The sequence below is a fragment of the Geotrypetes seraphini genome, chromosome 1 (assembly GCF_902459505.1).
Source record: "Geotrypetes seraphini chromosome 1, aGeoSer1.1, whole genome shotgun sequence".
Lineage (NCBI taxonomy): Eukaryota > Metazoa > Chordata > Amphibia > Gymnophiona > Dermophiidae > Geotrypetes > Geotrypetes seraphini.
In genome coordinates, this window is record NC_047084.1 from 155075843 (window position 1) to 155091300 (window position 15458).

Consider the following 15458-nt stretch of genomic DNA (forward strand, 5'->3'; position numbering starts at 1 on the left):
TTGAACTTTATACCCGTGGCTGAATTATTGAAATCAAATCCTCACGACTCCTTTGTTGTGCCTTATGGAGGTCGTTCCTGTGCGCTAACACCATTTTTGTACTGCTGGGGTAAAATGGCAGATGTTTCTATTTGTCTTATTAATGGTCACGTGTTAATTTTCCCTTTAGCAAGTGGCTATTAGTGCTTGAGCCCCTACCACTGCCTATTTTGTAAACAGTAAGGATTTCTGTGCCAAACATGCGCAATGTAGCTGCACTGACCAATTAGTGGAGAGCACACCCACTCTCTTCCCCCAGACCTTCCCAGGGAACAGTGGCATAGTAAAGAGTGGGGTGCTGGGGGGGGGGCAGACCACCCCGGGCGCGTCTTAGTGGGGACACCGGCACCTCTCTACCCCCCATGCCATGCTCGTGTCCTCCCTTCCTCCTCCCCACACCTCTTTACATCTTTGACAGTGCGAGCAACTTCTCTGCCCTGCTGCTCACGCCGGCCTAGCTCCCCTCTGAAATCACTTCCAGGTCGCAGGGCCAGGAAGTGACATCAGAGGGGACGCCAACGCTGGCACGAGCAGCAGGTTGGAGAAGCTGTTTACACTGGCGAAGATTTTAAAGAGGTATGGGGGGAAGGGAGGGGAAGGCACGAGTGTGGCAGGGGGCGCAGAAGCAGGAACGGCGGAGCGGAGGGTACGGGGGAGCGCCACCACCTCAGGCACCTCCTACTCTCACTATGCCATTCCTGGGGAGTACTGGAACACCTTAGCACACCCCAACTTTGTAAAAGGGCTTCTAGTTACCAATAACTGGGTCCACTCTAAAATAACACATCTTAACCTTCCCCTCTCGGTCAGTTTTGGAAAACAGCTAACCCTTGCGGATAGTCCCACCCGGAAGGTTCTAATGGTTTGACTTTCCTCTTTGGTTCCCAGCTTTCTTTTGGTGATGGATTTCATTGCTATAAACCTGGCGACACTGAACTCCTGCATCAACCCGATTGCTCTTTATTGCGTGAGCAAGAAGTTTAAAAACTGTTTCCAGGTAAGATCATTCACTGGTTCCAGTGTGTTTCCTAAGCAGGCACCTAGAGCAAACATGGATCCGTTCATCCTGACTCTGTGGGGCCTGAACTGCAGCAGTCTGTGAGGAGGAGAAGGGCGAAGGAACGGTATGACATCAATTCCACTAGTCACAGTTGGGAAGACTGAAGCACGGGGAGGTTAAATTATTTTCTCAGTTGCAGAGTAGCGGGTCTAAAAGTCTGAAGACCAATCCTTTTGTATTTTTAAGGTCAGCAACCAGCACTTACGTAGTTGATTACTGTGCATAAGAACATAAGATTTGCCGCTGCTGGGTCAGACCAGTGGTCCATCGTGCTCCGCAGTCCACTCACGCGGCTGCCCTTAGGTCAAAGACCAGTGTCTTATTTGAGTCTAGCCTTACCTGCATATGTTCTGGTTCAGCAGGAACTTATGTAACCTTGTCTTGAATCCTTACATTCAAGAAACATAATAAATAAAATACATCAATTTTAGAAAAGAAAAATAATAAATTTCCAATTTTTACATAATATTGAAGTATATAACCCACATTACTAGAGAACTAGAACGAAAATAAGCTCTATCAAGTATATAAAAAGAAATATACGGATTAATTAAATCCACATTTGGCATTTTTTTTTTTAATCCTAAAAGGACCCTAACATCTAACTCCATTGCTAACAAGTAACTACTGGGAAACTTTATCCTTCAAGAAACCTAATTGAAGATGGTCAAAGAAAATATATTGTTTCCCTTTCCAGGAGATCAAACACTTACAAGGAAACCTTAAAAAAATGAACCCCTTACTTTCAATACTTTTAACTTTAACTGTAGAAATAACTTCCTCAAGGCCTGAGTGGACCAAGCCACATCAAGAAACACTCGAATCCTTTGACCACAAAACAAATATCCTTTTTTCTTAAAATAAAATTTCAACACCATAATTTTATCCGACTCTGTGGTGAAAGTAACTAAGAGTGTAGCTCTTCGGATAATTTGATCTGTAGAAGATTCCAGAAATTCAGTTAAATTAAAATTACTCTCCTCAAGGAAGTCAAGAGCTCCCCTCCTGTTCACTCACCACACAAAACTTCTGAGGCAAATAGTAAGACTAAGAAATCTTCACTTCTTCTTTAATAAGAATCAGCACCTTAAAATATTTAGAAAGCAATATCTCTGATGTCAATAATCTTGTTTGTGGGAATTTCAAAACTCTAAGATTCTTAGCTCTCGGTGAATTCTATAGCCTCTCTAAGCCATTACAGATTGAGAGACTATCCTTTACTGCAGCAGAACCAGTCATCTTTAGTTTATCTGAGGCTCCACTTTCTGGAGCCTTTGATCAATAAGAAGAATTTGCTTTGCCATATCCTTCATTTTGACAATTGAGTCCTGAGAGAACTGGCACAACTGAGACACATCCTAGACCAGTGGTCTCAAACTCAAACCATTTTCAGGGCCACATTTTGGATTTGTAGGTACTTGTAGGGCCTCAGAAAAAATAGTTAATGTCTTATTAAAGAAATGGCAATTTTGCATGAGGTAAAACTCTTTATAGTTTATAAATCTTTCCTTTTGGCTAAGTCTTAATAATAATATTGTAATTTATAGCTAAAGAGACATATGATCAAGAAACTGTTTTATTTTTGTGATTATGATAAACATACCAAAATAGTACCTGGTGGGCCGCAAGTTTGAGACTCAATCCTGTCCTAGACTCAATCCTGGTCACTGCTGCCCAAATGTCCTTAAAAAACATAAGAATAGCCTTACTGGGTCAGACCAAAGGTCCATCAAGCCCAGTAGCCCGTTCTCACGGTGGCCAGTCCAGGTCCCTAGTACCTGGGGCAATGAGGGGATTAAGTGACTTGCCCAGGGTCACAAGGAGCAGTGAGGGATTTGAACCCACAACCACAAGGTGCTAAGGCTATAGCTCTAACCACTGTGCCACACACTCCCTTCATTTGATATTTTGATATGGATTTGTTTTTAAAAAACTATTTTTTGAGCACTGTTTTTTGAACATTGATTTGACTGCACGTTGGGATTACCCGGCATCAGCAGATAGAATTTATAGCGTCCAGACCCCTCCAGACTGCCTAGAGAAGGATCATAAGATAAGTGACTGTTTTTTGGTTTTATGTTTTAGAAACTTTATTTTATTTATTTATGTTCCGCATATCCTACAATTCTATGCAGATTACAAATTATTCAGGGGCTCGAGATTTTTCCCTATCTGTCCTGGCGGACTCACACTCTATGTAATGCAGTGTTTCTCAACTCGGTCCTGGAGTACCCCCTGGCTAGTCAGGTTTTCAAGATATCCACAATGAATATGCATGAAAGAAATTTGCATATAATGGAGGCAGTGTATGCAAATCAAGTTTATGCAAATTTGGCAAGGGGGTACTCCAGGACCAAGTTGAGAAACACTAATCTAATGTACCCAGGGTCACAAGGAGCAGTGTGGGATTTGAACCCACAACCCCAGGGTGCTGTGGCTGTAGTTTAAGGAGGCAGGGAGGGTGCTATGATGTTTATTATAATGCTATCATGAGACACCGTTACCGGTGTAGGTGGTGTTAATTCACTGAGCATTATTATTAATAACAATACGTATAATTGTTTAAGTTATGTGTGTTACACAAAAATTTCAACAGGCTGATATGTGCTGAGTGAGCCTTTGAAATGCAGTTTTTATTGTTGTATGTACTTTGATGTCTGTTCTGATTCTCTGAAGAAGATATTGCGAAACAAACTCGTCAGAATCAGAAAGAATCAGAATTAGTGTTTAGGATGATTCGTCTGACGCCACTAAGATAAGTGGTTTTTCATATTTTGTAGTATTTATATAATATAAGCGTGATTTTGCACATTATATAGTGTGATTTTGCACAGGAGGTGGTAGGAGGAAGGCCAGTGATTGAAACTTTTTGTCCGCATTGGCTGAATGGCCTTGAGGCTGGTATGTGATACGGACATATAGTCTGAGGCCTCTCCTCCCTGCCACAGATTATCTAACCTTGTATGGATTAGTATGTTGGATAAAATGATTTATTAATTTTTATATTAAAAGTTCCATTTTCTTTTGATTTTTGGTATTCAAGATTGGAAATCCAATTGATTTTTTTATACTCCCATTATTTATATTTTTTAACTTTTTGAAATCACCATTTAAAAAGTGTATGTAGTGTAATAAAGACTCAATAGTGAAAAAGGGGATTCAGTGCAATAATTATCAGCCCTGTAAACACAAATACTTATTTAAAAAAAAAATCAAGTTTCAAGTTTATTAAAAATTTGTTATATCCCCAAATCAGGTTTCAAGGCGGTGTACATCTAATAAATATATTTTTAAAATAACAAAAGGGTATAACATCAATTCATAATATAACAAAAAAACTTAAAACCAAGCATTAATTTATACAAGTTAATACAGAGACAAACAACAAGGAAGGAAAACATACGGAGAAGGAAAATTACGAGAGGGAGGGGAAACCCATAAATTGTAAGCTGAAAGAATTGAAAAGGGAAAAAACGTCCTTAAGATGTTTTGCCACCCAGTGAGAAGTCAAAGAATGATTATAAGGCTTCTCCTCCTGATGAAGCCGGAAGGTGAAACCCAGATTTGAGATGGGGAGAGCTGATAAGGATTGTGAGCTGAAGGACAGGTTTAAATGCCAATTATGGTTTTGAAGAATGGTGTTATGGGGCAAAGAATGCAGGAACATGAATAGTACGAGTAATGAGGACTTTTACTGTATCATCATCTGATTTTTTCAGATAAGTGACTATGAGCTAGATTCACTAAGCAAACTGATTGTGTACCGATCGGTGTGCAAGCCCTTTGTAACCCGATATCCCTCCGACCCGATTGAGGGAGGGGAATCGGCATGCAAAATAGGAAGGACATGATTCACAAAACTTCTTCTGGCACGCCGACTGGCTGGCTGATCAAATAAACTAGCGACTGGTGAGGACCAATCGCTTGTGCTAAAACCCTGCTCTCTGCTCCGATTCTCCTACTCTGGCCGCCCTGCTCAGCCCCAACTCACCTGCCCTTCCCCGCAGTGCGAGCCCATGGTTTTAACCCGCGGGTTTAAAGTGGGTTAAAACCACGGGCTCGCCAAGTTGGAAAAAAACAGTAGAGTTAAAAAGAAAAAAGAAAAAAACTCTGACGGGCACGAAGGACCAGCACATGCGCAGACCATCTACAGCCAAGGAAGATGGCCTGCGCATGCTCCAGCGATCCGTGCGGTTGGTGGTGGGGTGTGCCTCCGATCGCCCCCATTAGAATATTCTTGTTTGCAGAATCGATCGGCCTTGCCTGGATCGGACCCGGATCGGTCACGATGGAGCAGGTTAGTGAATCTAGCCCTATATTGTGGTGTAGGGAACTAGTGACGTGCGATGACAGTTCGTAGCATCTCTTTCCTCCATACTGGAAAATTATTAAGGCAGTGAGCACTTCTTTCATTACGCATAAGTTATTATTTCGGCACCGTGGTGGCGTTGACGAATTATTTTTTTGATTAAATGTTTTATTTTATTTTTCGAAGACGTGATTTTTCGCTTTTCTGTGGCTTCAGTCAAAGCAATTTACATATTATACACAGGAACAATTCCTCTAAGCAATAATTCCATTTCTAGCAACGTGAGGGGGGTAGAAAAGCATGAATGAAGGATTCAAAATTTTAAGTTAGTGAACAGAAAGACATATAGCATGCATGCCAGGCTTTTGTTTGACACAATCCATGCAGCTAAAAGCCAAGGAAAGAGACAGCTATGAGCCTGACACTGTCCAGACCACAGCATACCAAGATACCCCCCTAGGCCTATTGCATTGTTCTTTATCCATTAGACTAAAGTTTGCTTGACAAGTCTTCTGCTGAGCACTGCTTTTAAGGAAGACAAATATTGTATATGTGCTGACATGCCAGCAGTAATCAGGCTTTTACACAGTAAAGTTTGCCTGTAAGACAGGCTTTACACCAGTGTCTCTCTACTGTGTGCCATGGCACAGTTGTGTGCCCCGAAGAGATTCCAGAATTGTACTTTATTTTTTAAAATTCCCTTCATAAGTATACACTAAGGGCCTGTTTTACAAAGCTGCGCTAGCGGCTGCTGCGCGGCAACAGCCCTGAAGCCCATAGAGATTTAAAGGGCTTCAGGGCTGTTGCCGTCCGTTACCATGCTGCAGCCGCTAGCGTGGCTTTGTAAAACAGGCCCTAAAATAGATGTCGTGTACGCAAGAGTCTGTTATGAGCGTCTGTCTGCGTAAGGATATTGTTTGTGCGATATTTTCCAGAATGATTTGTGTTTTATAAGAAAATTTGGGGAGGAAGCAGATTTGATTTGTTTGTATTTTATGTATTGTACGTTAAATTTTTATTGTTTTTATTTTATCTGTGCATGCAACTGTGTAACTCGCGCAGAACTATAGGATGGAGCAAGTAAGACATTTTTAAATAAATTTTAAAAAACCACCCAGACAAGCATCATTCTTTGACGTGATTAGTCCTTGAAAACTAACAGCAAGTAATTTGATTTTTATTTTTTATGCCGTAGTTATCCTAACTTGAGCAACAAAGCAATCAATGCTTTGTTAATGTTAGGATCTTCTTATCTTTGCGAACTTGGATTTTCAGCTATGAACAGAAATTAAATTTTTTTAAAAAAAGATCAACTGCAGATGGTGGATGATGAAATACGTGTTTGCTTGTCAACTATCAAGCCACCTTTTGAGTTAATTTGCACTCAAAAACAAGCTCATCCATCGCATTGATTAGCAACTCTATTCTACCTACTTTAGGGGTCCTTTTATTAAGGCACGCTAATCAATTTAGCAAGTGCTAAATGCTAAGGGACCTATGGAATATAATGGGCGCCTTAGCATTTAGCATGCGTTAAATCAGTTAGTACGCCTTAATAAAAGGACCCCTTAGTTTCACCATACATAACTCAAATAACTTTAAATAATTAGCTCTCAAATTTAATTTTTTGTTGGTTTCGCAATTTTATAATTTCAATTATATTGTGCCACAAAAAACATTTGCTCTGTTTAGTGTGGCAGAACTAAAAAAGTTTGAGAGACACTGCTTTACACTGTCCCCACATGTTATCTGGCAGGTGCTGGTCTCAGTAGCCCCAAGCTCTTTTCTCTGAAGAGAGCAGGCAAGAGTAAAAGAGAATTGAAAATTTAAAAAGAACATAAGAGAAAATGAGGAAGCAAGAAGGCAATGGATATGGGGAAAAGATTATTTATATGACCACTTTCAGTATGCAGAATTTATGCAATAATTATGCAAAGCACACTAATATATATGAACTATTATCTAATATAATAAAATGGTAAGCCGCACATGCGCACTTCCTATGCGTGCTTCCGTTTTCCGTGAGCTGTAGCGACCCATAGGAAGTGCGCATGCGTGGCTTACGGTCTGGCCTTACGCGAGGCAAGACAACTGCACATGTGCGCCCTTCCCTGCTCTCCACCTGCGGAGCGGCGGCTGCCGCCTGCTAGCACACCCTGCCCTCTCCAAGCCGGGACCGCAGCCAGCCAACGATCGCCTCCACAGCGCGGAATTACAGGGAACAAGTCGACGACTCCCCCCTCCCGCACCAACCGCTGCCGCTCCTGTTTGAAGCGGCCTGATGAGGTTCGCGGCCGGCTGTAACGAACCTCGCAGGCCGTTCTCCACATGAAGCACGTTCCCTCTGACGCGATCGCGTCAAAAGGAACATGCTACCATATAGAGAGCGGCCTGCGAGGTTCAATACAGCCGCCCATGAACCTAAGCAGGCCGCTTTGAACAGGAACAGGAGCGGCAGCGGCGGCAGGAAACATGGATGCATGGAGGAAGGTAAGAACGGGAGGGGAAGCCAAAAAAGAAGGGCTATGGAGCAGGCAGAAAAGGGAGCTGTTTTGGTGGGAGGGTTGTGCTGAGTGCACCAGGCAGGCAGGCATTGCACAACAGGGGGAGAGGCAAAGGGGGCTGCTTTGGGGGGATGGTTGTACTGGGGGCCGACAGCAATCATGGGGGGAACAGAAGAGGGCCACAGAGCAGGCAGGCATGGCACAACAGGGGGCCAGAGGGAGAGCGAAAGGGGGCTGCTTTGGGGGGAGGGGTGTGCTGGGGGCAGACAGCAATCAGGGAGGGGGGAGAAACAGAAGGGGGGCCACGAAGCAGGCAGGCATTGCACAACAGGGGGAGAGGCAAAGGTGGCTGATTTGGGGGGATGGTTGTTCTGGGGGCAGAAAGCAATAATGGGGAGGGAGGAATAGAAGGGGGCCATGGAGCAGGCAGGCATTGCACAACGGGGATAGGGGGCTGCTTTGGGAGGAGAGTTGTGCTGTGGGCAGACAGCAATTATGGGGGAGAACAGAAGGGGGCCACGGAGCAGGCAGGCATTGCACAACAGGGGGAGAGGGAAAGGGGGCTGCTTTGGGGGGATGGTTGTTCTGGGGGCAGACAGCAATCATGGGGGGGGAACAGAAGGGGTCCAAGAAGCAGGCAGGCATTGCACAACAGGGGGAGAGGGAAAGGAGGCTGCTTTGGCAAGCAGGGGGGCCAGGGAGACAGACAAAAAGAAAGATGCATAGACAGGGGACCAGGGAGAGACACAGACACAAACAATGACAGACAGACAGCGTCCAGGGAGAGAGAGAGAGAGACAAATAAAAAACAAAAAAAAGACATACAGACATCTACTCTAGCACCCGTTATTGTAACAGGCTTAACACTAGTTACTTATATATAAACCAAGAAAAAGACCTGGGTGTCATTGCAAACACTATACAGAAATTTCTTCCCAGTGTGCAGCTGCGGCAAAAAAAAAAAAAAGAAGCCAACAGGAATGCTAGGAATTATTAGAAAGGGTTGGTAGATAAGACTGAGAATATTATAATGCCTCTGTATCGCTCCATGGTGTGCTCTCATCTTGAGTATTGCGCTCAGCTCTGGTTGCCGTATCTCATAAAAGATATAACAGAAAAGGTTCAAAGAAGAGCGGCCAAGATGATAAAGGAGATGGAACTCAAGACTAAAGAGGTTAGGGCTCTTCAGCTTGGAAAAGAGACGGCTGAGGGGAGATATGATTGAAGTCTACAAAATCTTGAGTGGTGTAGAATGGGTACAAGTGGATTGATTTTTTTTTTACTCCGTCAAGATTTACAAAGACTAGGGGACACTCGATGAAATTACATGGGAATACTTTTAAAACAAGTAGGAGGAAATATTTTTTCATTCAAAGAATAGGTAAACTCTGAATTGCCTTACTGGGTCAGACCAATAGTCCGTCTAGCCCAGAAGTCCGTCCTCACGGTGCTCAATCTAGGTCACTAGTACCTGGCCTTCGACCCAAGGAGTAGCAACATTCCATGCTACCGATCCAGGGCAAGCAGTGGCTTCCTCCATGTCTTTCTCAATAACAGATAAGAGGATGTGGTAACTGCAATTAGAGTAACTGGGTTTAAGAAAGGTTTGGACAAGTTCCTGGAGGAAAGGTCCATAGTCTGCTATTGATATACATGGGGAAGCCACTGCTTGCTCTGGGATCAGTAGCATGGAATGTTGCTACTATTTGGATTTCTAAACTAAACTAAACCTTAAGTTTATATACCGCATCCTCTCCATAATTATAGAGTTCAGCACGTTTTACAAAAGCTTAATATAAGGAAGGTACAGCATAATGGGATTGGAGGTTGAGTATAGGGGGGAAGACAACCTTACATTTTTGTGAATAGCCTAGTTTTTAGATGCTTTCGGAATAGTTGGAGGGAGTCCAGATTCTGTAGTGGGGCAGAAAGGTTATTCCAAAGCCATGTGATTCTGAAGAAGAGAGATTTCCCTAATCTTCTCGCATAGAGGATACCTTTTAGCAGGTACTTGTGACCTGGAAATGCCACTGTTGGACGTGGCAGAGGAAAGACCCTGCCAGGGCTGGCCAGAAGCAGCCTGTTAATGGTACTTCCTCTGCTCACTAGCTGCCGCTACTCCTTTAAGTGAGGGAGGGAGGGAGGGGGTGGAGTTGTCAGGACTGGCTCTGCTGCTTCGGGGACCAGGGGAGGGTTGTCAGGACAGGCTGCTTGCTGCTTTGGGGCTGGAGGGAGGGAGATTTGTGGCTGTAAAGGGGGTCAGACCTGTGCTGAGGAAGGGAGGGCAGACCCCCAGAGGAAGGAGGACCAAAAGTGAGGGGAGAAAGAAGGGGCATGGATACTGGTCCTGCATGGTGAAAGGCAGGGGATGGATGCAGGACCCATAAGTGGGGGCAGAATGGGAGAAAGTGACCCAGAAAGAAGGGAAAAACAGATGCTGGACCTACAGGTGGGGGTGGGGGGATGACCAGAGTGAGGTGAGAAGGCAGACAAAACTATTTTTACAGTAACTCTCAAGCAACTAGAAACTACAGTTATCTGGCATCCATCAACCCCCTGGGGTACCAGATAACTGATAGTCTACTGTAGTTTAATTCTGGCTTCTTTTCTATAATCTTCCCTGAACTTTAATCGGTATGGTGTTGAATGGAAATATCCAATAATGTAATGTATAGTGCTGGGACAGTCTAATGATTTTTCTGTGGCACCGAATATCAGTGGATAGTTCTAGCTGGCACACTAGGGGGAGAGTGTGACGCAGTGGTTAAAGCTACACTCAGCACCCTGAGGTTGTGGGTTCAAACCCACGCTGCTCCTTGTGACTCTGGGCAAGTCACTTAATCCCCCCATTGCCCCAGGTACATTACATAGATTGTGAGCCCACTGGGACAAACAGGGAAAAATGCTTGCGTACCTGAATAAACTCATGTAAACCATTCTGTGCTCCCCTGGGAGAACAGTATACACTTCCCCCTCCTCATTCGCGGTTTCCGCACTCGCGATTTCATATAATCGCAATTTTTTTGGGGGGGGAGGGGAAAACAAAGAAACCCATATTTTTGCCTTCCCCCCGGCATCCTGGCCTTACCTTGTGGTCTAGCGGGTTTTCGGGGCAGGAGCGATCTCCCTACGCTCCTGCCCCGTGCAGATCGCCAATAGGAAATGGCTGTGGGGAGTTCCCGTCGTAGTATTGAGAGACTACGGGAACTCCCCACAGCCATTTCCTATTGGCAATCTGCACGGGGCAGGAGCGTAGGAAGATCGCTCCTGCCCCGAAAACCTGCTAGACCACCAGGTAAGGCTGGGATGCCGGGGGAAGGCGGGAGGGAGGCGGGATGGGTCAGAGCCGGATATTCGCGGTTTTTCGCCATTCGCGGTCCGCCTCTGCCCCTATCCCCCGCGAATAACAAGGGAGATGTGTAGAAAATTGACTGAATAAATACGCTGATCTGGATACTTGCCTTCGACTATCAGTGTATTAAAGTGTTTTCTGCCCTATACTTTAAACACTGACACCCCCCCCCCCCCACACCTGATATTCAACCAGTGGCAGTAAGCATTTTGCTCCCTCCGCTGGCATTATTCCCAGACATTCAATGACGAGCCCTATCGAGGTTTCAACACGGAATATCCAGGATTTTTTAAGCTGGCTAATTATAGCCAGCTATGTCAATATTTAGCCGTTGACTGCATAAGCCAAACCGCTTAAAGAGAGGACTGCCATGTATCCTACCCGATTGAAGCAGTTTACTTATGCAGTGAGGAGCTGAATATCGGTTCTAAACCTGACTCTGCCCCTGGAAGACCCACAGGTTAGCTGCTAACTGGTCATTTTCAGCAAAGATGGACGGATAGCCACAAACAAGTGATTTAATCAGTCAGCAGCCATTTCCAACTGGTTAAATCATTTTGAACATTGGCCAGTGAATATTTGAAAGTACTAGAAAGCTGTTTTTTTTTTTTTTTTTTTGTCATTTATATTCCGCATATCCTACAATTCTATGCAGATTACAAATTATTCACGTCCTCAAGCATTTTTCTCTAATTGTCCCAGCAGGCTCCCACTCTATGTACTAGGGGCAACGAGATTAAAGGGCAAATTCTATAAGAAGCGCCCAAAAGTTAGATGCCGAATTAGACACTGTTCAGCGCGATTCAAGTAAAATTGGGTGCTGTTGAATGAATCGTGCCGAGCGGCACTATTTTGGAGGCGCCCAATCAATAGGCCAGCTCTAGGCACAACTAAGGGCTCCTTTTACAAAGGTGCGTTAGAGCCTTAACGCGCGGAATAGCGCGCGCTAAAATGCCACTTGCGCTAGCCGCTACTGCCTCCCCTTGAGCGGGTGGTAGTATTTCGGGTAGCGCGCGCTAAAGCTCGCGCTAATCCGGTGCGTGCGCTAAAAATGCTAGCGCGCCTTTGTAAAAGGAGCCCTAAAAGTTAGGCGCCCATGTGAGCGCTTAAGCACGCTTAAGACCAGTGATTCTGCAATAAGGCGCCTAACATGTAGCCACGCCCATGCCTAACGTGCATAGCGCCTATTTTTTTTTGAAGGCCGCCTAAATTTTTAGAGGCGCCGTATTGCAGAATCGCTCTTTCTTGGCAGGGGCCTAAGTTTCAATTAATGCCGATTAAAAAGCTTAATTGAGCTGGTTAATCATTTTAGATAGGCGCCTATCTAGTTGGGCGCCTCCAAAATAGGTGCCTAACAGGCGCCGGTTACAGAATTTGGGCCTAAGTGACTTGCCCAGGGTCACAAGGAGCAGGGCGGGATTTGAACCCAAAACCTCTGCACCACACACTCCCCCACAATGTTCAGTTTGCTCGCTCACTGGCACAACTTTTTTTTTTTTCATTTTCCAAGTTTCTTGCAAACGGATTGAAGAATGCACGAGACGGAAAGGGAAAAAGGCCTGGCTAACAAATAAGTCGGCAACGGGTGGAATTCGTTCCCCAGCTTTCATTTCTGTTCTCTTTCCCTGCTCTGCATTACTCTCTCCTTTTCCAAGGCGGAGGTCAAACAGGGTCCCTGAACTGGAAATGAGGCCCGGGTTTCCTACAGACCAGTAAAGAGCATTAACCACTTGGCAAAACAACACTTCCTTAATGTAGAGCTGGCCGTCAAATCTTTGCTGACGTTAATCTTTTCTTTGTGTTTCCAGTCATGTTTGTGCTGCTGTTACCAGCCCGGGATTGTAGTGAGCAGCATGCCAATGAACGGAACGAGCATTCAGTGGAAAAACCATGAGCACATCGAAGGAACTATAAAGACGTCATAAATTTGGAACCAAGGACACATACAGTTCCCGTTGATTCTATGAGAAAATGTCTGCTCAGAAAGGAAAGCTGTAGAGTGTCTGCAGAAAGCAAGAGCTCCTCTGAAATGTTTTACCTTTCTGCTCTCAGCTGGATTGCTTCTGAATCAGGGTCTCAATATCTGGCGCTCCCCAGCACCCAGGAAGCATTCAGCCAGTCAGATTGCTTGCCACTGTACACCACATAGTATGTAAGAGCCTTCTGCAGACACTGAAACGCCAAGTGCTCAGTCAACTGCGGACTTGGCAGCCTATGAGACTATACCGCAGTGAAACTGGCACGCATCGCTCTTCAGCGCTCATGAGATACCCAGCAAGGATACGGGCAGTTTGCGTGCACGGTGTACACCATGACTCTCTTCGATGGTCCTCTACCAAAACCAAAGCATTTCATTGAGTATGATAAACATTTTTCTCCAAGACGAGTGTTCTTTACTTAAACCTTTTACGAGTGTGGATTTGAAAACCTATTATCTTGAAATGTATCAGACTGGAGTAATATTTTAAATATGCGCATGCCAAAACAGAAATCATGTTAATCTGGTATGTTTTATAGTACAGATCTTTTTGCCAAGCAAAATAACGTGCGTAGCACTTCATTATCCAAAGGCTTGCTTTTATGCCTAATAGGTCCTCGTATAAGAACCTTTTTAAAATAGCATGTGAATTTTGCAGTTACAGCAGTCAGATACAGTACACGGTTTATTCTCCATAATATCTTAGCAAAGAAAACATATATTTTTATAGAAAAAAAATGTTTTAAAGGGATGTGTTGTCTTACTAGAGAAGCATACTGAACCATGTTTTTCATCAAGCAAGTCATGTTTGGGTTTCTTCAGGCATGCAAACTACTACAGTAGTTGAATGCAATCTCTATTTCACATTATTCCTGAATGATACCTCCTTATCAACACCGCACAGAGTTACCAAAACACCCCTAAACAGTTCTAAGAAGAATTTGACATTGGTCCTTTGTTAAGTCTATTGTAAACTGTATTTCTTTGTTGTAAATAGCAACAGTCTGAATGCAGCTAGCAGATTTTCCATGAGGGCTTAACAAGAATGCAAAAAAGCGATCGATATAACGTAGAAAAGAAACTTTTTAAAAACATAAGTTTAAGCTTGTAATTTCTCTTTCAAACTGTGCAAATTCAAGAGAGACTGTTTCCTAAGTAATTATAGCCTTTTGAAAAATAGACTTCATGGACCACATTAGTCTTTATCTGCCATCGTTTTCTGAGAAATATGGGAGTTCAACCTCCAGGACTCTCGTTAGGTGTTGTATCAGATGTAAATCTGGTATTCACAATCCTTACACTGGCACTTTTACATTATATCACTGTCAGTGTCCTGGATTTTGACAATTCAGAGTGGTTTCTGAGACACTGGGTTTATAACATGGTATGAACAAAGCTTAAGACTGATAGGCTGATGTTCAAAGCAAACTATGCATTCACCAGCAGCCAGTAACCCCCAAAATCGGTATATAGGGCTAGATTCACAAAGCAAACCGATCGTGTACCAATCTGTTTGTGACCCTTTTACTATCAAATTTCCTTCCAGCCTGATTCACTTACCTGTCCTGCGATCCGCTTCGAATCCGTGCATGCAAATGAAGTGAAACGCATGCAAAGTAGGCTGGGACATGATTCACAACACCAAATTTCAGATTTGACTGAGCTGGCCGATCACCTGAAGAAGCGACTGCTGGGGACCATTCGAAAACGTCTTTCCGACTCTCCAGCCCTGCTCTCTGCACGCCCTGCTCTCTTCTCCTGCCCGTCTGCCCATGCTCGTCTCCTGTCTGCCGGCCCGATGCTCTTCTGGCCACTTTGCCCCATGCTCTTCTCCTGCCTGCCGCCCCAGTGAAAAAGCAAAAAATAAAAAAAGTCACAGTCCCAAAAACCTCCTGCAGCCCCGAATCTCCCGGACTCTCCCACTGCCCCAAACGCCTGCCTGCCTGCCCTGAACGGCTTGCCCTGAATGCCTGCCTGCCCCGAAAACTGCCTGCATCGATCGCCTGCCTGCCCTTACTCCTACCCTTCCCCGCAGTTCAAGCCCGTGGTTTTAACCCGCGGGCTTTTAAGCGGGTTAAAACTAAGGGCTTCTAATGTTAAAAAAAGAAAAAAAAAATCTAAGCCAGGCCCATAGGTCTAGCGCATGCGCAGACCATCTACAAATGGTCTGCGCATGCGCGGGGATCGCTTAACAGCGATCCATGCCTGCAGATGGA

At 44.4% G+C, this 15458-nt stretch overlaps 1 protein-coding gene across 1 annotated transcript in view; it reads left to right on the plus strand.

Moving 5' to 3' along the window:
* Positions 1-14423, plus strand: part of EDNRA (endothelin receptor type A) — a 143614-nt gene extending 129191 nt beyond the window's left edge. The window contains exons 7-8 of the mRNA XM_033940284.1: positions 928-1036; positions 13073-14423. Of these exons, the coding sequence (XP_033796175.1) occupies positions 928-1036; positions 13073-13189 (226 nt within the window). The 3' untranslated portion in view covers positions 13190-14423. The remainder of the gene's footprint in view (positions 1-927; positions 1037-13072) is intronic.
* Positions 14424-15458: the final 1035 nt, after the last annotated feature.